The sequence below is a fragment of the Penicillium manginii genome (genome assembly GCF_028828005.1).
Source record: "Penicillium manginii strain IBT 31320 chromosome Unknown utg000003l:1.0-959480.0:1.0-959601.0, whole genome shotgun sequence".
In the NCBI taxonomy this organism is placed as follows: Eukaryota; Fungi; Ascomycota; class Eurotiomycetes; order Eurotiales; family Aspergillaceae; genus Penicillium; species Penicillium manginii.
Genome location: NW_026643104.1, coordinates 1 through 19,996, shown reverse-complemented (window position 1 = coordinate 19,996; position 19,996 = coordinate 1). Strand labels below are relative to the sequence as shown.

Here is a 19,996-nt window from a genome sequence, read left to right as displayed (position 1 = left end):
GGTCGAGCCAGGTCTTTATTTTTTTTTGGACATCCCCGATGATCGACCTCGAGGGGTCTCATTTTAGGAAACAATCTTCCACGGGTCATCGCACTAGACTTTGGCGGCCTCGGTGGATGAGATGGAGACGGAGAACTGGGGCAAGTGGAGCATCACCGAGGCAGAGAAAGTAGACCGGCTTCCATACTACCATGTGATGGGGTAAATGTCGCTCCGATCACATCGCTAGTGCTGCTTGATGCCGACTCCATGCCTGACATCACGGCTGGCCGGTGCCGTCTGTCGTGCTTGAGACCGTGCCCATCGCAGACCTGTGCTTTTTCTCGCCTCCTCTACTCCGTAGGAAGGGAGAGGGGCTTGAAGGCGCATGGAGACCCTTGATTATGGGACCCGAGGCTTGTCTGCAGGGTCAGGGCCGTCAACTATGGCGAACGCCCACTGCAAGAACCGTTCACATGCTCTTGGTTCGGTCAAGAATTGATTAAATTTGCAATCCAAGCCGGCTGCCCATGGGGTTCCGAGCGCGATGTGGGCATTCACCTAACCCTAAACGAGCTCAAATCGCCAACAAAGGCGGGGATTGACTCCACCAAAAGTTAAGCAGAACCTGGTCAAGCAAAATGAACAGAGTGAACAAAATGAGGGGGTTCGGTCAAAGCGCCCAAATAGGAAAGGTGACCTACCCCGGACCACCCACGAAATGTGGGGAATTATTGATAATTCTACACGATGATTGGTAAATGAATACGCCCATTATACGGGCTAATGTAACTTGCGATGATCATTTCCCCAGGAACACAGAATGACTGAATTCCAGAGGAACGAGCTGACTGAGAGCTTGTAAGCCCAGGAACAGTCCCTGATGCAATATGCAAATGGCTCGGGAAATTGAGCCTCGCTCTTCTCCTCTTCCACATGATTTTTTAATTTATTTTCGAAAATCCCCGGAGCCCATAATCGATCCCCATAATCGATTCCCCATAACGGGATCCCATAACGGATCCCAATTGATCGGCGACAGCTTAGACTCCGCCTCCGCGAGTGGCGCTGCAAACCCGAGCCGTTTGAAGACATTTTTCCTTCCTTTGCAATGATTGAGTCAGTCATTGTTTCCCGTTGGTCACGATGATTCTCATTGGCTCTGGATATTCCCCGGTCGTGCAGGACTCATAAGACATGTCCATCCTTATTTCCCTTCTCTCTGCCAATCGACTAAATGGCGTCATGGCGGAAATTCAAGCCACCCCGAGTCCCCATTTCACTGTCGCTCGCGATGTCTTACCTTACTTCCCACGAGGCTAAACTGTAAACTGTAAACGAGGAAAAATCAACCGCCGCTGACATATTTACATAGGCGAGGTGCGGAAGGATCTCGTCAAGTGACGCCAGCAGGATTTTCAGTGCACGAGCCATCGCTCCATTGTGCATCTCCTTTTTCCTTCTCCCATGCTCTAGCTCTAGTTGCTTCATTTTCATCCAGGCCAATCTTCTCGTCGATCGTTGAAACGACCTTAAATTGAAGAATTGCCCCATCATCGCCCTGCTCATCTCGCTATGGGCATAGCATATACTTTCAATGGGATCGAGTACTCGGTACGCTCGTGATTCTTGGCCTTTGCCTTGCAACATTCGTCATATCCCACATCGCAAAGTCCCTCATAGTCCATCCGTAACCGAAGGTAGCACTACGAAGGTAGCACTAAGATCTAAACGATCGCGTTTTTGCCCCCAAGATCCTTCTTGGCCTGTGTGCCCAGACCGCAGCTCTCCGCCAAATGAGATCGGATGCCCGACATGAGCTATCACTATCGCCCGACACTGACCAGTCCCAAATGAGCTGCATGACGGCCGATTTCTTCCAATCTTGCATCCACAAAGGCGGTCTCCACATGCCTAGGTGGGCCATTAGTAGGCTCAATAAAAACAAGAAAAGGGGAAGACGTCCAGACCCATTGCTTGTCTAATCTAACAAGATAAGACTCAGGCACGAAGCTCGGAGTACGGCGTCCATGTCGCGACACAATACTCGTACTACTCATAGCGGCTCTACAAAAGTCTCGGCCAAAGCCCCAAAAATCCTTCAACTCGAACCAGTTCGTCTCATATTGTCGCACCCTGTTTTTCAGCCACTGCCAATGCTTTTTTGTTCCGGAGCTTCTCCGTACTCCGTTGGCAGATTTCCAATGCCCAGCTGGGCAGGGTGGGGGCGTAAATGAGGCGCGATAATTTTCCACCTCAAATCTGCGTCTTTCCTTGCGGGAGACAATTATTTAGAAAAAAAAGTAGTACAGTACTACATAGTACGGAGTAGACAACAGCAAATAATGCATGGAAAACGCGCGATTCTCAGACCTTGTGAAACGCGAAGAAAAACAAAACATACTGTACTCATCACGCTGCAGGGGACAGCCCAGGTGGTCCCGATTGTGCTGCAGGAACAGGAATAGGAACCACATCGCGTCGGCCTTGCGCCAGGAACAGCGCCATTCTTCAATTATCGACAGATTCATAGACTGCTCCGTAAGGTATCCCCAACAGATTGTCCGTAGAATAGGCGTCGATCACTTGAAATTTCTTCCTTGCGCGTTGCTATAGGAAGTTCCCAGTTCTTGGTGGGTCGGAATGTGGGGCCGAAGTGAATCATGAGGGTCGAACGGAGGCTTGGTGAGCTTGGGTGTATGATAGTATAAGGAGTAGGAAGTATGCTTTTATTCATTTGGTATGGGATAGTGTGGCATGGAGTAGTGGTAAATTAACATGATGCTCATCAGGACGGAAAGGGTGAGCCTGGGACTCCGCGGCGGAGCTAAAATTTCCGGATTAGGAAGAATATGGAGGTACTTTTTGACAAGTATACATCACCATATATATATTGAAAGAGTTTGACATCAACTTCAAAAATTTAGAACTTAAACACTCACCTGGGCATAGGAGATCTTTGGATAACGATAATCACTATAATTGAACGAAAGTTGATCAATCTTTAGTTAATTTTTCCAGCTTGAAGAGGGCTTAGATTACCAAATAATAAATACACCCACAAGAAATGAATTTACCCCGATCAGTCGTCAGCGAGTGGACATGGAATTATTTTCATAAAGGGCAGACCAATTAAATAGTGCAATTATAGTAGAAGCTTACTGATGAATTCTGCGATCGGTGTTGCGTCGTCAGTATAACAGCCATTCAAGTGTATTTTCGCTGCTTTCCAGGGTTTCGCGGATCAGGTGATACCAAGGTCACACGCCAACTGGGAACTACAACTACAACTACAAACAAAACTATCTCAAATGAGGTGTAGAGATGGTATTGGAGAGAAAGAAATGGAAATTAAAAGCTAACCCTAATCTCAATTCCGCCACGACAGAGCTGAACAGCATTAGATGGCCACAGTACCTACCGAAAGAACAGCGAGAAAATCGTCAAGATGCTAACTGGAGTAAACGGCAAGCAAACACTGCAGTAGATGCAACAAGATAGAAAGAATCGCCGACGAAACGAATTATTGCACCGAATGCATTCCTCTTTCTCGGTGAATTGGGGTCCGACGATTCTCATTGATAAACCGCTTGATAATGAATCGTCGCACAACCTTTCTCTGCGGGTAATTAGATGGCTTGAACACAGAATTCTCCTCAGGAATTGGATCCAGACTCGATGCACGATGAGAGCCAGCAGGACTTCGAATCCCATCAATGACAGGCTTGTTTGTGTTTGTATCGCGCTCCGTAGCGTTCTTGTCGCCGCGAGCATCATTGATCTTGTCACCCGGACGAGATTGCCCAGGTTCGTTTCCATTTCCGTTTCCATTTCCATCCTCGAGTTCCATATGCCACAAACCTTGCTCAAAAGCAATCCGTCGAGAAATCTTATGGACGCGGGTAGTCGTAGTTTGAAGAGGCTTGTTCGCCAGCTTGCCAGGCCCAGCAAGGTTTGCAGGCGGGTTCTCTCCATTGGTAGCTTTCGCAACATCTTGCTTCTCCTCTCCGCTCGGCGGTTTCTTCGTATCCTTCTGCTCTCTAATAATTTTATTCGCAGATGATTGATACGGATGGAGTACGGGAAACTCAGCCGTCGACTTCCACAGCTGGAAATCCGTCTCAGAGAATATCATAACGAACGAGACCCGCGGATCCGGGACGTAGACAATGTGGCGGAGCATTGGGGGTGGAGATATGGGCAAACGGCCAGCCTGGATGTCCTCTCGAAGGACGACGACGATGTGATCTGCGGCCGGAAGATGGGTGGGAATGAAACTGCGGGATGGTGCTGGGTTGAATGATGAGGTTAGTTACCACCGTGACGGCGGCATACTTTGATGGTACAGTGCCATGGGGGTCATTCGCGATGGACGTACCGGTGGGTGTTGGCGAGTCGGTTGATTCCAAGTCCTTGGATCTATTTGTGACGAATGGCTGCGAGTAGCTAGTAACGCCCCCGGAGCTTCGGTCATCACCACGGTGGACATTGTGAGGTTTTCCAGAGCCGTGAGTGGAGGAGGGACCATCCGCGCTATCACGAGTAAATGGAGTAGGTTCGAGATCTGTCACGCCGGGGGTTAGTTAGCGCAAGAGTGAGATATGAAACGAGACGAGAGAAAAGGAGTGCCTGGCTACTTGCTTGGCATGACTAGTTCCAGAGGAGGAATGGTCTCATCGCGAGAGGCGGACAGGCGCGAAGACTCTTTCGGCCTGGGTGTTAGCAGATATTCGGAAATCAGCCGAGGCCACCTGCCTAGACCCAGTAGTTGCAGGGCAGCGATGGTTCTCTCGAATGCATCCATGATTGTGAAGCGAGAGGGAGTGAAGTGACGAGTTGAGTGGGAAGAAGGTGAAGTTTTTCTGGTCTGGAAGGTGCAACATATCACTACTAGTAGTAGAACTCGTTTTTTCCCTTTCATTCACCGATAATCTCAGTCTAAACTGCTCTCGTAGTATTTCTATTTCTACTTCTTCTCCTAGACAGCCATAAGAAAGAGGGAGAATGTGCTACCATTAAGAAGATGGGACCTCTATGCATACTCAGAAAAAAAAATCAAATAGAAACACAAAAGCAAGAGAAAGAAAGAATGTACTCTGTATAGCGTAGAGAAAAGGCACAGGAGCCAATCTCCAATATGAACAGATTAGTATTCCTATTCCCGCGCAATCATGAGAGAGGCATCTTCGGATTGGAAGAAGGCTTGGGTACTAGTATTCCGAGACTCAATCCCGTCCTCAATTCCCCCAGTTACCATGACACGGGGTGTAGGGAGAAGAAGAAGAAGAGGGAGAGAAGGAGAGGGCGGAGACGAAGAAGTATTGAGGGACGAGGTGGCTGCCTACTGGAATGACATTCACTACTGGAACAACACAGAAAACACAGAAAAAAGATATCATTTGATTCACCAAGTCCATGGAAACCCTGTATCCATCCAATCCAATCCGACAAACTCCATCATAAATCATCAAGTTCTAACCCGAAACATCGCCATATCATATCATAGCCCCTAAAGAACACTCAACTCCCTCCTCCCAGCACTCCTCATACTCCCCCAAGCCCCTGACTCCAATCCGAAGAAGACGAATCTCCCCTCGCTCTGGAACCACTCATACTCGTGGTACTAGTACTAGCACCAATACTAATCCCCGCCGTCGTAAGAGACTCATTATCATCTAGCATCGGCGTCCCAGCACCAACCCCAACCATAACAGGGCGAATCTTCGCCCCGACAAAACCCCTCCGATCTCGACCCGTCCGTCCTCGACCAAGCCAGTTATGCTTGAGAGTTTTCCCGAGGATTTCAATCTTCTCCTGCGCCGCGTCGTCAGTCTGGACGCTGGCCAACACACTCACGCACTGAAGCATCCGACCAACAGTCTCCGTAATGACATGGGAAGAATCAGCCGAGTTAGCGCGATGCATAACCGGAGGCCTCGTCGAAGGCGGGGAAATAGCCGAAAAAGCAGCCGCGTCCGGGTTCGAAGACGTATTCGACGCAGCGCGACTGCGAGAATCACTACTCGACGGACGGGGCAAATTCGCCGCGGCCAACGCACTCACCGAGTCGGAAGAGTAACTATCCGCGACAGTGCTGAGCAGAGTCGAAGATTGGGAATTGAAGCTTCCGAATCCTGCGTCCAGTGAAGCCGCTGTCCCAGGCCGGCCGCCGTGTCCTGTACCAGTTGTCTTGGCCGTTACGCTGAGCGTTGGGAATCCCGCATTGATGCTGTCGAGACTGAGGCGGGAGAATGTAGCCTTGAGAGCATCGTAGCGGTTCAGAATGATGCGATCGCGGAACGCGATGAGGACGAGATTGCGAACATCAAGACTCCCGCCTGCGGGCATGTCGCCCCAGAATTCGCGCGCCTCGCGACCGGTCATTATTGAGCCAACGCCCTTGAATTCATGGTCCAAGGGGAGGAAAGCAGCTTGAATGAATGGGAGGATGGTGCCGAAGAATAGGAGCCAGATTTGTACGAGGTGCGGGACGACCTTTTCATCGGGGATGCCGATGAGGGAGCTAGCATTGAGATTGGCAAAGCCGGTTTCGAGAAGGTCTTGGAGGTCGGCGATGATGGTTGTGGGTGTGCGTTTGTGCACGCAGCGCTGGAGATGCACGATGACCAGCTTGTTGAGGTCTTCAATGGCGATGCGGACATCCTCGCCGTCAAATATGACCATGAGTTTTGCTTTGAGGAACTCCCATGCGTCTTCGGGGACATATTGTTCAGGCCAAAGCCTTGCAGTGTCTCGCGCAGCATGGCTTCCCCGAGAGGTCCGGTGGTGCTGTTAAGGGAAGAAGGACCCGCGGCGGGACCTGTGGCACTATTGGAACTGGCCAGCCATTCCAATTGTTCGCTTTCGAGTATCGCCTCTTTCTCCTTCTTTTTTGCTCGGCCACCGTGCAACAGGTCTAAGCCGCTGACTGACTTGCCAAAGGTAGCCCCAGGCGCTGGCGAGGCCGGGTTGGTAAACGAGTAAAGCGATTGTGGAGCATTGGGGTCGGTCGGTCGAGAATTACTCGAGGCAGAAGAAAGAGGCAGGTTAAAGTGATCGTCACCACGGTCCTTCAATTTGAGCTTCTGCCGCGACAAGAAATGGTGCTTATGCTTGTCCTTGTCCTTTTCCTTATCCTTATCCTTCTCTGGCGGGGCGGGTGGGCGATCCGCAGGAACAACCGTGCTGACCGATGCATTGGAGAGATTGTACATGGATGAGTTATTGGAAGGGAGATCGGCCATACTCGTGTTGGAGGAGCTGACCATGCGCGACAAACTGGGTAGCTTGCTCGGCGAAGGAAGACCGCGATCCTTGAAGACATCTTTATCTCTGCTAATGCCGATATGTTTTGGTTTGGAAAAGAGCTTCTTTTTCTTTTGTTTCTCGGGTTGAGGTTTGGGGGGCTGGGAGCCTGCGCGAGGGAAGACGACGTTGGCGGCGGTTGTTGCGACGTTGCCTGCTGTCGGCGGTGGAAGCGACGGTGTTGGCTGGTTGATTCGTAGTGGAAGAGGGACCAATGGCGGAGAGGCACTAACGCTCCGGCGCGAGCCACTATCTTCCATGGGGGAGACTGGATGTTGCGGGCGTCTTGACTGTTGTTGTGAGACTTGTAACTGCTGCTGCTGTAACATTTGTTGATGCATGGCTGCCTGGGCGGCGATCCGAGACGCCGAGACCTGCGGCGGCATCTGCTCGGAGGAGGCAGTGGGGAGGGAAGGTTCAAAGAAGCCCTGGGAGTGATGTCTTGAGCGATGTCGCTGCAGTTCAATAGACGGGCCCCGACCCGACGGGCGACGTGAGGAGTCCGGCATTGGGCGTGCGGTGTGTTGGTGTTGAGGCGATGAAGTGGCTGAGTTCGATCGTGGGTTTGGGGAGAAGTAGCCGGCTCCCGGTGGACGATCTATGGGAGTGATGGGAGTGGCGGAAAGTCTGGTCACATTGGAAGAGGCATCACTGCCGGAGGAGCCGGGACGTCGCAATTCGTCGTCGGAGTCGTCATCATCATCGGAGGGAGGGCGGTGATGAGGGTGTTGCTGTTGCGGAGGACGATTCATAGTGGGCCATGCAGGGTGAGGGTAGAGTAGGAGTAGTACTCTGTCAACTTCAGCAGGTAGATGCAATGTAGAGTAAGAGTAGAAGTGTAATTGTACTCTGTGTAGGTGTAGATGTAGATGTGTAGAGTAGAATGAGTGATGTGGTTGGGTGTTGAGGAAAACAAGCTGCCTGCTTCGGGTTTAGTCAGGTCGATCTGCCTTCCCCGCCAACTTTTCCCTTCAATTCTTCACTTTACACTCTCTACACTCCATAACACCCACTACTCCACTCCTCAATGTCATCTCAAGCAAACCTCCACGCAGTCTACACTGCCCCAGACACCGACCCCAAAACTTTCTCCCACGAATTCCCCTCCACCGATGGTTCCCTCGCCAGCAAAACCGCCCACCTAACAGCTCTACAATCACTAGTCCCCAAAATTCAGGACGAAATCAATGTCTACCTGACAGCCCGCATGGAAGAAGACAAGAAGGCTCAAGGCACTGTCTCCGAGAAGGAAGCCAAGGAGGAGGACTACTACGGAGAAGAACTAGTGGAAGAGGATGCTTGAATTGGCCAATGCTATAACTACTGGGTATCAAAAAGAGGAGACGAAACCAAACCAAACCAACCAAATCGCAAAAATCAAGCCACCTACCCCCAACACTGGAAACTCGATTCGCACAGCCAAGGTGCACGACGGAGTTGCTGGGAGAGAAGGGTTGGTTAGCACTGAACTGCACCACACTGCACCACACCACACAACAGAGAAGGGGAAGGAAACATACTCAGGAAAAACATTAATCACACTCCCACCCAACCGCTTATGACAAACCCCACAAATGCGTTCCTCCGTGACCGTGACATGTCGAGCGCGTGTCCCACCGCTGATAACCCCATCGCCAAGAGCAAGCTGGGCCTGGATCTGAAGATCCCGCGCCTTCCGAAGCTGAGTCACAATGCGAGCTTCATTGAAGACCGAATTGGCCGCGCGCATGCGGCCCTTGAAGTAGAATTCTAGTTCGCGCACTTCCAGCTCGGCTGGGATCAGACCTAGTGCGGCGTCGGCCGGGAGTCTGGAACCGTGTTTGGCGAGGATGGCGAGGGCGGGCCCATTCTGGATTTTCTGGTTGTGGGGTGGTGTGAGATAGAGGGATAAGAGGGTGAGGTAGATGGTGTCTTCTTGGTCTTGTTCTTCTGAGAGGTGGACGTGGTTGCAGTATCTAGAAAAAAATAAGGTTAGTTGGCGAGAAATGGCCGAATAGTTAGGAGATTCATCAAATACTCACTCTTCTGCCTTTTCGTGATCTTCCAGCTTGAACACGTAGATCTCCAGTACCTGGCGATGCTGCCCCATCTTGCTGAATAGAATAGCTCGGGCCTCGTAGAAATTGGGGTCGTCGCGGTCAAGTCGGTCCAGGGTCTTTGCGGGAGAATACTGCTCGCTGTCTTTGAGCATGGCCAGGAACTTGGAACTATACTCCGTGGCTGTGTCTGTGTCCGCATCGCTGTCCTTGTGCGCAGTAATCTGATCCAGGTACAAGACCACCAGGCGCTGATGCAGGTCCGGTGTCAGGTCATTCCATTCCTGAATGACATGCTCGAGATACCGAATGGCAAGCTTCGCATCAATACCCTCGAGGAACGAGAGTACACGCGGGCGAGACAGCGTCTCAGCATTCTCAGTTTCAGCGAGGAAAATTTCCATCCCCAGTTCGGGCTGGGTGCGAACAGGCCAATCTGCAAACTCAAGGATCAGGTCTATTTGATCTGGGGGTAGATTCTGAAGATATCCAACAGTACGCATCGGACCGCTGAGCAGACCCGATTCTTCCTGCCCAAATCGATGAAGCAACTCCAGAGCTTGTCGATGCAGCTTCTTCCCGTAGAGAAAGTCAATGAGGTCGTTGTATCGACCCGTTTCTTCCAATCGCTCCATCACGACCTCTGGGTCGCAGAAATTGGCAATTCGGAAGAGAGATCCTGCAAGCGATGGTGTAGCGTACATATGAGCGCGGAAAAGCGTGGTGTCGACCAGTCGAGCCTTGTCACGGATGGTATCCAGAAACTCATCTTCCGAGGGAAAGTCGAGTAATTTCAGAACAGAAGCGCTGGCTTCATCCGTACTAGCTGTAGGGACAGGGAGCTTGAGGGTTCCATCGGGTCCGAGGAAACGCTGGAAACGTCGTCGAACATCTGCCAAATATCCTTGCAGCTCTCGAACAGCCATCTTAAGCTCCTTGTCCTTGTCCTTCTCTTTATCCTTGTCTTCACCCCGAACGCTGCTCGTATCGCTGCCTTCTTCGGTCCTGCGAAGTAGAGACAGCACCGAGGTTGCATACATGGACTGTCCAACTGGAGGCTCAGACGAACCATCCGAACCGCTGGGTTTTGTATCCGACTCATTGGCATTGACGTTGGCGGCAGCTTCTTCGGGATCCTGAACCGGAACTGCCGAGAGCTCACCAGCAATGAGCTTCGGATAGAGGCGAATAACAGTCTCGGGCGGAGCAGAAACTTCAGTAAACAGATCCAAAGAATGACGGAACTTGTGCAAAGCAAAGAGACTCTGAGCCTTCTCCAACTGCGCCGAGCGAAGTCGGCTAGCCTTATCCTTGACCAGAGCATCCTCAAGCATACCAAGGAGACTGATAGCCTCATCAAGATAACCCTTTTCAACCAGCGCATCAATCTGCGTATCATAACTCAAAGCCTCCATGCGCCAAATAGTGCGATCACTCGCAACAAGAAATCCCTTCCCCGCATGCGCAAGACTAATATTCGGCTGCGGAATATGCAAAATACCGCAGCCGGCAACGGAATAGACTGCAGCAACGAAAGAGTCTCGGGATTCCGCACCTCCAGCACCCCCTTGGAAGAATCATGCAAAGCTAGCAAAAACGGATAAGAATACCCGACTTCCACCGGCGCATGCGACCAAGTAATCTGCCTCCTCCCAAGCGAGTGGCCCTGCAAATCGATAAAATGCGTATTGATATCCTTCGCCAGGAGAATCTGGCCCTCCCTCAACCTCGTCGCCAACGGCCTCGGCACCATCCCACCCATCCCAATGTAACTCATACTCGCCGCACCAACGCCGGTAAACCTCCCAGCAGCAGAAGAAGACTCCTCCATACTCCCCGGACCCCCAGATAACTCCTCCACAACAGCGGAAACAACATCAACCATAACAAAACCGGACGAAAGACCGACAACAATCTTCGTCGCAGACACCCACTCCAACGTCTTAACAGCAGCAGGAAGACTCAACTCACTAACGGGGCCCTCATCTTCAAGCTCCATATCTCTCCAAACCCACATAAGAATCCTCCTTTTAACAGCAACGACCAATCTCGACACAATGGCCGGAACATTCGTATCAGGATCATTCACAACATTCGACGTAATGGCAAAAACAGAAGCACCCTTCGCCTGGGCCAACGTTTGCAAGAGCCCATAATCCTGCGAATCGTGCAGACTGACGACACCCCCGCTCAGACTGACCAGGACCTTCGCTTCTTTCACCAGGGCGAGTTGTTCGATCTTGTAGCGGGCGAATTTGTCCAGTTCGCGCAGGAGTTCGGTCTTGCTGCCACCACCACCACCATCGCCGCCATCGTCATTGTCATTGTTGTGGTCATTGTCATTCCTGTCGTGAGCTTCCTCGCTCAGGGTATCGGTGACGCGATAGATGCGGAGAGTGCCGTTGTTTAGGCCGGCGAGGATTCTGTCTCCGTAGGCGAGGACGGAGTCTATTCGGGAGCGATCGCGGGGTTTGAGGTCCACCAGGGCTCGCGCGGTGAAGGCGGATAACATCGCGCCGCGCGTAGAGCTGTTAGAGCTGTTGCAGCTTGACTGGTTGGGGAGTTGGAGATGGAGCTATTGCGGTGGTTGGAGTGACGTCTTGTTAGTCAGCGTGCCTGAGGCAGAAACAGTCTACTCCAGCAGAAATACCTACATTTGCATTTACATCTACATTTAGATCTATTACAAACACACAATTGCTGCAAATGTACATTCAAGCCTCGCAGCTCCAGCTCACAGCTCAAAATTACAATATTTTGGTATCGATGAATCACCAAGAATCAACAATCAATCCAATCCAATCCACAAACACCAACGCCAACGAATGCAACCAACCCATCAAGCACCCTTCTCATTCTCAGCCGGAAACTCCTGATGCTTCGCCGAAGTCCCTTTGCCCCTCCAAGTCGAAACAGCCGGAATATCCGCCTTGAAGCGCTTCTCCTCGGTGCCATAAGCACGAGGCGTCAACTTGATCAGCGTATGCAAGGGCACCTCCATCCATGGACTCTTCTCCTGAGGAACATTCAAGAAATAAGAATAGATGCACCGAAGCACAGCCTGGTGCGTAACGATAATGACGTTCTCACTGCGCTCCAGTTCCATGATAATAGGCTCAAGACGGATAACCACATCCCGATACGACTCGCCGCCACGGTAGCGGTAGTTGTATTTATCGTCGTCGCGGGCCTTGAAGTCTTCCGGGTACTTGTCGGCGATCTCCTCGTAGGTCAGACCGTCGCAGACACCTGAGTCGAGTTCGTCCAGGGCTTTCCATTCTAGCTTTTCGAACCCTGTTTCTGCTTTTAGGTGGCGGGCGGTTTGGATGGTGCGTTTTAGCGTCGAGGTCCAGATTACGATCTTTGTGTTGGGGGGTACGCCGGATTTGCGGAGGAGGGAGGGTAAGGCGCGGGCGTAGGCTTCGCCTCGCTCGGAGATGTTGGAGTCGCCGCCGATTTTGCCGGTGAGGTTGTATTCGGACTCGCCGTGCTGGGTTGCGTCGTTTGTTAGCTTTTGATGTGCTGACGGACTCGGAAAGGGCGCTGGTGGAGATTAGGTCAACTCACTCGTGATAGCCAGATAGATCGAGGCTTGATGTGAAGGTTTTGGATATAGTAGACAAGACGACTGGACAAGTAATCCTTGATCTGGTTGATGATCACCGTAGAGCCAACATTGATCAGCTTAACATAAGTATACTGCTTCTCATGGTCATCAATAGTCTCATAAACCTTCTCATAATTACGAATACGCTTGCGGAAGTCCAGCGCCGCCAGCTCAGGGTCCTGCCCCTTGTAATCAGGAGAATCGGTCTTGACTTCGAGGATATTGTTCATGATGAGATCTTCGTCGTCACAGATGGATTCTACGAAAAGGGTTTCGATATCGGCATCGCGACACCTTTCGTAGATCCACTTGCGGCGGTCCTTGGTTGAGTTGGTTGCGTCGAGGATAGCGACAACGCCCTTTTGCGTGTCGTCGTGGAACCAGTTGATCATGTCGGCGACGGCCATTTCGGCGGCGGCGCGACGCATGCGCTCGCCTTCTTCATTGTGTGGGTCGAAGAAGGTGGCCTGGGGCTGCGGGGTGTTACTGCGACGATAGGTACCGACGTTGAAGACCTTTGCGGGGATTCCGACCCAGGCGAGGTATCGCATGGCTAGGAGGAATATGTATCAGCGGTGGTTCATAGTGGTATATCACAGGCATATGGGCTGATTGGCGGTTCCGATGTGAACATACCTTTGCCGGCGATCAGACTCTTGTTGGCGGCAAGCCGACCATCACAACGCATATTCTGGATTCATCGGACTGGATAGATTGTAAGTTAAAAGCCGATGAGCCGCTGGGAGACGTTTTGTGATATGTAGTGGTGGAGAGCATGGTTGGTGCAGGTGGGAATATAACTGGGATCGGGTGATGTTGATGGGACTGGTGGACTGCAGCGGAGTTCAACTGAAGGATCACACCTGCAGTCAGACGGAACAAAAGATCTCAAACTAACGTCGGATCGACGGAAGCGATTGCAGCTAAGAATTTGGCTCATTGACCTAGCCATTCACGCTCGTCTCCCCGCGGGGAACGGACCGAGGTGAGAGGGGCGCAACCCGCGATACCCCTCATTGAGGGGCAGAATAGGAAAATAGACAGGGGGGAGATGATAGAAAGGAATCCCATAAAGGGGAAGAGAACTTACACTTGCGACAAACACCTTGTGCTGCTCCTGGCTCCGAATAACACTTCCTGTCGACATGGCGAAAATGGGTGAAAGTGGAAGAGTCGGGAAGAATAGGAAGACAACTTGAAGACAAGCCCAAGTACAGCCGGGGAGGGAGGGCAGCAAATCAGCAATCAGCAATTAGCCAAGCCGTCAATGGAAATTGAAAATAGGAAATAGAACAAAGACAAAGACAAAGAGAGAACGAATGGGGGGAGATTAAGAAGATGAGAAGTTGATGAAGTTGAGGGAGAATGCGGTGAAGCGGATCCACTAACGTCATCACTTGACTTCTTCTACTACTTGATACTTTTGATACTTCATACTCTGTCGATACTCTGTCGATACTCTTGATACTCTGCCGATCTATACATCTATTCAGTCTATACATCTTTATCATACACATTACTTCGCCACCTGCTCTCCTCGGGCCCGTTGCACTCGCAATGGCCCTCCCCACGGTCCATCCACCCCATTAAGGCTGTCCATTGCCCGTTGGGCTTCTTCCACACTCGCCAACTCCACAAAGAGATAGTTGTGCTCACCGGGCTCGAATCGCTTGGCCGGGTGTGGTGCAAACAGCTTACTCACTTCTTGCCTATACACATCCACTGTTAGTACACTTGTCTCTGACCCTGTCTCCCCCACTAATACTTACACTTCATATCCCTGGAAGAACCCTGTCACTTTGCTCTGCAACTCCTCCTGATCCGCCACTCGTGGCAGTCCACCCACATAAACCCTTCGGCTGGAATCACCTTGCGTCTTAGGAGTGCTGAGGCTGGAGCTGGAGCTGCCAGCGGTGGCGCTTTGGTCCGGACGGCGCCAACGGTCCATGCTGGGAGATGCTACCCCAGATGTTCCCATCATTCCCATACCACTTGAAGTCGAAGGCGAAGGTGACCCCGGGTTTGCCGAAGATCGTTGCACACCAGGCTTAATTCTCACCATGCGTCCCAGCAACTCCTTCCCATCCAACTCAGCCATCGCGCGGGCTGCCTCTTCTTTAGTTCCCACGTCGACGAAGCAGTACGACGGGTTCCGGCCAGTGAAAGGGTCAACGGCGATATCGACACGCTCACTGCAGATCAATCATCATCAGCGACATTCAAACCAATCCAAAAAGGAGGGTGGTGATCTTCGTCTTCCCCAATGCTCGCCAGCAAACACAAACATACATGGAAAACTCGGCCGCCGTGAACAACGCCTCCACATCCTCCGCCTTCGCCGTATATGGCATATTTCCGACGTATAAGCGGCGACCGTCAGTGATCGCCTGTGGGGTCTGTCCTCGTTGACCGAATGAAGGGCGAGAAGTGCTGGCGCGAGGGGAGGGGGACGCGGGGGCACCACCTTCGCCCTTCATACGCCAGTTGGGCGACTCAAAGGCACGACCATTCGTGCGGACATTCTGGAAAGGCGAGCTAGGCGCTGTGAACCGTGAAATATTGTAAGCATTGATCCTGTCATGTGTGCAGCACGATTGTTTTGACGGAGGTACGCACATTGCTCGCTCGGGTTGGTGATCTCGGTCTCGGCCATCTGCTATGGTTAGTTCGTGGACAAGATATACACACCACGACCTCGACTCACTGGAAATATTCTTGGAGAATAATCTTCGGTTCACTTTTTTTTCTTTCCCGAAAATACCAAATGAGAATCGACTCACCCCGCCACGCCAACGCGAGTCTCCCTCGCCCATCTTTTTTTTTGTGCAAACAATGCAAACTGGATCCACCACCGCATATTTAATTCTCTTGCTCCGCCGCAAATTTTCTCTTTTCTTCATCCCTTCAACACAATTCCCTCTGGAATTTGCCAATGGCAATATTTTGAGCGGAAGTTCCGGGTCTTGGATTTATTCCAACCAGGCCTGCGTCAATCGCCGTCTTAGCCAAAGTCGCATCCCAACACTGGCACAATGCAAACTTGATGCAGTTTCGCAATGTCGCCTCAAAACATCCATTGCAGCTGGGCCTTGACAAGACAAGCGTCTCTAATTGTCCCAGCTGCTCCTACTAACTCGGTATGTCGCAATCCTTCGTCATCTTTCCACTTTTCTTCTTCTCTGCCCACCACGCCGCCCCCGCCCGCTCTTATGATGAGAAAACCATTTCACACAGACCTGTTCTGAACTTCTTTGTTGATAAAACTTGTCCAACTGCTATCTGACTGAGCTCCTTTACTCCTTTTCTGTCATCCCATGCCAAGTGATAGCATCGCGCTAACATTTACAAGATTCACAGGTCCTTTGTCAGCATCGCTGCATACTAGATACGCATAATGATAATGATAATGATAATGAATATTTCCTTCAAACCATTCTTCCCATCTGTAATATCCGAAACATACCTTGCCAAGTCACTGGAGCTATCGGTGGTAGTGGACCAGGACCGGAAGTTGCCTTAAGACCTACAAACGATACTGCCTGGCAATACGAGAAATCTCCATCTGCTGGATTCATCTTACGAGGAGACGAATGCTTTTCTGCGATCTACGTTGGTCCGTCTCTTGATTAGTCCATTCATTGCCAGGGTCGCTCTGAATCCGGGCTGCGGGTTCTCTTGATGAGATCTCCGAGAGTAGAACTGGCTATCCTGATCCTATTCGTCATGACCGAGTCCAGCTATGCCATCAAGCATCCCGGTGAAATCTTCCGGTTTTCGAAGGAGCCCATTGATGACCTGGGGGTTTGCAGTGTCTTGTATTTTGTCACCGTAGGCTTTCGGAAGTGCTGGAGAGCCGGAATAGAATGAATGCCTTTTCGACTCTTGGATAGTGCAATGGAAACTGGGCCAATTATGATGCACGTTACCATCGCTTGTAATACTAATAGATCTCATTTCAATCGGAGCATTCCATTTGATCAAGAAGGAGTAAAGATGCGAGAGGAGGTGAAAGGGGAGATTAGACGCCGTGCTTCACTGGCAGTGTGTGGCATTTTGCTCATTCATCTAATGTCCGTGGAGATATACCAATCCCCTCTTTCTGGGGACGTGGCGTTTGGAAAGTTCACCATTCCATAAAAGAGGGCTATGGTCAGGGTTTAATCCTTGGCGATGCAGAATTCGCGTGTGCCATTGTCGGAAACACTTGAGATCTAAAAGGGGAAATTTACGCTGCATACAGGGCAAGTCGGTATTAGGAGTTGAGAATAAGGACGCAGGATGGATTCGGTACATGTACTAGAAAACTATCCTCTCGAACCAATCGATAAAAGAGTCATAAACCAGAGCTCCCAACGAGAGAAAGAGAATAAAGTAAGAACATATAAATTTCGAACAGCTCATCCCATCAGTTCCTTGAAAGTTGGTAGTGCTTGTCAACTCGTTCTGACTCAGTGGCCACATAAACAGGTCCTTCCACAGACAAATACAATTGTCGCCGGAACAGACAAGCTCGTCCACCTCGATAATATTCACCGATCGCTAGCCGCTATCAATATTCTCGAGAACTCGCTCACAACCCCGAGGCCTGCAACCTGGAACTCTCGACCACAGCCTACTTTTCAACTCAAAGTGCGGGGATACTCCAATCCTTTAGAATCACTTCTTGCTGTGTTTTGCTGTGTCGGCATTTCGATCCTCTTCTTCAAAGTCATCAGTACAGGACACTGCAATGGGAACCAACGTGCTTACCTTACAAAATTCTTTCGAGAATGACCTGATACCTTTCCTTGAGTTTCTCCAGGGTCCAGTCTCTGAAAGCCTTGTCAGTCATCGTACCCCTTTCCTTCCTATAAATCTCTCTCATATGGAATTGATGAACTTGTCAATGACTTAATCATAGCGCGCGTCATACGGCTGGTCTAAGGGTAAAGCTTAACCACTTGGTCACCAGCTCTGTGACGTCACGATCTATTATCTCTTTGAGTTCTTCAATTGTTCGTGGCTGACTGGCCGTGGTGTCTGTTGTTGGGTCTGGGGGGCTTGACAGAGAGGTCACATATTGCGGTTCATGACCGGTCGAGGGAGACGTTCCTGGATTTTTCCCTGTGTTGGGTGCCGGGTCTTCTTCCTGATCAGCCGATGGCTCGGGTGCCTCATTTGGAGGTGTATTCTCTTCCCTTTTGTTCGCCCTACCACGTGGAGGATCCGAGGGGTCCTTCAAATAACACTTGGTCATTGCGGAGATACGGGATCGAGGATGGATGTGATTGTGATTGTTGTGATGTCCATCTCGAAATTAGACTCCCCACAAGATTGGATGTTGGGCTCAGGTGGAAAGTTCAAAGGGGAAGAGAAGATGGGCGGGCTATTGAGTGGATGTGTGCAGCAATGATTTTAGTCAAAACCCCCGAGTATGCTTCTTTATCACTGTTGTAGCCCGTGGGACTGTTGCGTGTGCAGCGTGCTATCGGCGCCTCGGAATGAGGCAGGCCGGAAGTTTCAAAGAACTGGATGAATTGAGGCGAGCTTTGAGGCAGGGTGATTTTTGGCACCTGGACGGAGATCCGAAGTTGGTAAACACTGCTCGCACCACTCTGGCAGAGCTGGTGTCGGGGAGAGCTTGGGACGAGATCCGAGATTTGGGTGCGAGGAAATAGATGAGAAGAGATGCGTTGGAGGAAAAAAGAAAAGAGAAGAAAATAATGTGGATGAAGAGAGGAGGAGAAGAAGTTGAGGGAAGGCACGACCATTTACTGCACCGTCACTAGTGTTACCTAAGGTTTAGTATACAGACTTAACGTGAGAACGTGTTTCACCACCGAACCGCCACCACCACCGAGCCGCCACCCCACCTACATTATAACGATATATATTGAATATTACACAACCACCATATAAAAATATATTGCAAAAACTAAGCACTATTCACAACCGGGCACCTATTCCGCTTGTGCTTGGCTCTTGCAATTAGTACAGCGCTGTACAGGCCTCCTGAATCGTCGTCTCTGTAGCTGCCGGAATACGCCGTGGCACCCGGGGGTATTGCCATTTGGTGCTCATGCTCAATTTGTAGACGCATTGACTTTTCGGCAGTCATTCCACCTTCGTATACCAATTGCTTATTAGGTAAGGCCTTTTTTTGCTGCTTTTGTCCATTCTCTGCCATTACACGCTCATATGTAGTCGTCAGCATTACAAGCTGATTAATAAGTATGCACCTTTGGTAGTCTGCTCCGAATTGCTGTATATATATCGCTATTGGGTGAAACATCTCGATATTCTAGTAATCGCTTGATTGATGCTGCCTGGCGTTGGAATTGATAGCTTTTGATGGTGTATGAGGTATAAATTTAATGACACTTAGCACTACCACGTGATGGTGGTAGTGCAGGTGATGGGATGAACCTCAAGTTTTGAAAGTACTACCTCAGGCGCATATGAATGATACCTGATGCCATAAAACTGCTAGCAATTGTAGAGGTTGTGTATGTCGCCTGCACGTGTTGTAGGGTACAGATGAAGGAAATCGAGCTTTTTAATATCTGTAGAGCCTATGCGGGCAAGATCTTGCACAGCCTGACCATAGAAGTGCTTCAATATACCGAAAACAAATCACATCGCAAGAGGTTGTAACATATGCCGATGAAAGCGTATGGCATGCAGATTGGGACAATATTGTTTTCCATGCACAAAGCATCAAATTGAAGGGTAAGAATGACTCCCATGGCCATCCATGACTAGGAGAGACCAGGGACCACTGTTGATGCTTCTTAACGTATGGGATGAAAGAATTTTCGAGCCATGAAATACCAATTTGATCAGCAGTCCATTCACTTGTCATTATTACTTTGAATGAACTGTTGGTACAAACTGTATGATAAATAATAGAAGCCTATTACTATTGTTTGTGAGAGAACTATCGAAAACTGTATTGAATTGAGGAATCATTTCCGTTGTCAATGACGACTTTTCTTTTTCCCTGCTATTTCTGATGAAGTGATCGTTTGAAATTAGTGATCTCGATTGCGAGCTTGAGTTTCATTGAAAGTTATATGTCGTTGTCAGGATG

General features: G+C 50.3%; 8 protein-coding genes across 8 annotated transcripts; 1 reads left to right on the top strand and 7 right to left on the bottom strand.

The window, feature by feature from the left end:
• Window positions 1-1,375: 1,375 nt before the first annotated feature.
• Window positions 1,376-1,667, bottom strand: N7533_003366 (uncharacterized protein; the record flags this gene model as incomplete). Its single annotated transcript, XM_057100016.1, is given in 2 exon segments — window positions 1,376-1,552; window positions 1,572-1,667. The coding sequence occupies 2 exon segments, from the start codon at window positions 1,665-1,667 to the stop codon at window positions 1,376-1,378; spliced, it is 273 nt and encodes a 90-aa protein (XP_056962704.1).
• A 1,835-nt stretch (window positions 1,668-3,502) lies between these two features.
• N7533_003365 (uncharacterized protein) lies at window positions 3,503-4,162 on the bottom strand (the record flags this gene model as incomplete). The annotated part of the gene is made up of 1 exon (XM_057100015.1): window positions 3,503-4,162. One exon carries the CDS (start codon window positions 4,160-4,162, stop codon window positions 3,503-3,505), a length of 660 nt encoding a protein of 219 aa, XP_056962703.1.
• Window positions 4,163-5,523: 1,361 nt separating this feature from the next.
• Window positions 5,524-8,036, bottom strand: N7533_003364 (HbrB domain-containing protein; the record flags this gene model as incomplete). The annotated part of the gene is given in 2 exon segments (XM_057100014.1): window positions 5,524-6,671; window positions 6,683-8,036. 2 exon segments carry the CDS (start codon window positions 8,034-8,036, stop codon window positions 5,524-5,526), a joined length of 2,502 nt encoding a protein of 833 aa, XP_056962702.1.
• A 275-nt stretch (window positions 8,037-8,311) lies between these two features.
• N7533_003363 (EKC/KEOPS complex subunit Gon7) lies at window positions 8,312-8,587 on the top strand (the record flags this gene model as incomplete). The annotated part of the gene is made up of 1 exon (XM_057100013.1): window positions 8,312-8,587. The coding sequence occupies one exon, from the start codon at window positions 8,312-8,314 to the stop codon at window positions 8,585-8,587; it is 276 nt and encodes a 91-aa protein (XP_056962701.1).
• Window positions 8,588-8,614: 27 nt separating this feature from the next.
• N7533_003362 (uncharacterized protein) lies at window positions 8,615-11,982 on the bottom strand (the record flags this gene model as incomplete). Its single annotated transcript, XM_057100012.1, has 4 exons — window positions 8,615-9,239; window positions 9,306-10,801; window positions 10,822-11,848; window positions 11,975-11,982. The coding sequence occupies 4 exons, from the start codon at window positions 11,980-11,982 to the stop codon at window positions 8,615-8,617; spliced, it is 3,156 nt and encodes a 1,051-aa protein (XP_056962700.1).
• A 177-nt stretch (window positions 11,983-12,159) lies between these two features.
• N7533_003361 (bifunctional nucleoside/nucleotide kinase/histidine phosphatase family protein) lies at window positions 12,160-13,615 on the bottom strand (the record flags this gene model as incomplete). The annotated part of the gene is made up of 3 exons (XM_057100011.1): window positions 12,160-12,810; window positions 12,888-13,480; window positions 13,564-13,615. The coding sequence occupies 3 exons, from the start codon at window positions 13,613-13,615 to the stop codon at window positions 12,160-12,162; spliced, it is 1,296 nt and encodes a 431-aa protein (XP_056962699.1).
• Window positions 13,616-14,443: 828 nt separating this feature from the next.
• On the bottom strand, window positions 14,444-15,580 carry N7533_003360 (uncharacterized protein; the record flags this gene model as incomplete). The annotated part of the gene is made up of 4 exons (XM_057100010.1): window positions 14,444-14,636; window positions 14,697-15,119; window positions 15,217-15,469; window positions 15,544-15,580. The coding sequence occupies 4 exons, from the start codon at window positions 15,578-15,580 to the stop codon at window positions 14,444-14,446; spliced, it is 906 nt and encodes a 301-aa protein (XP_056962698.1).
• Window positions 15,581-17,833: 2,253 nt separating this feature from the next.
• On the bottom strand, window positions 17,834-18,163 carry N7533_003359 (uncharacterized protein; the record flags this gene model as incomplete). Its single annotated transcript, XM_057100009.1, has 1 exon — window positions 17,834-18,163. The coding sequence occupies one exon, from the start codon at window positions 18,161-18,163 to the stop codon at window positions 17,834-17,836; it is 330 nt and encodes a 109-aa protein (XP_056962697.1).
• Between the last annotated feature and the right edge of the window lie 1,833 nt (window positions 18,164-19,996).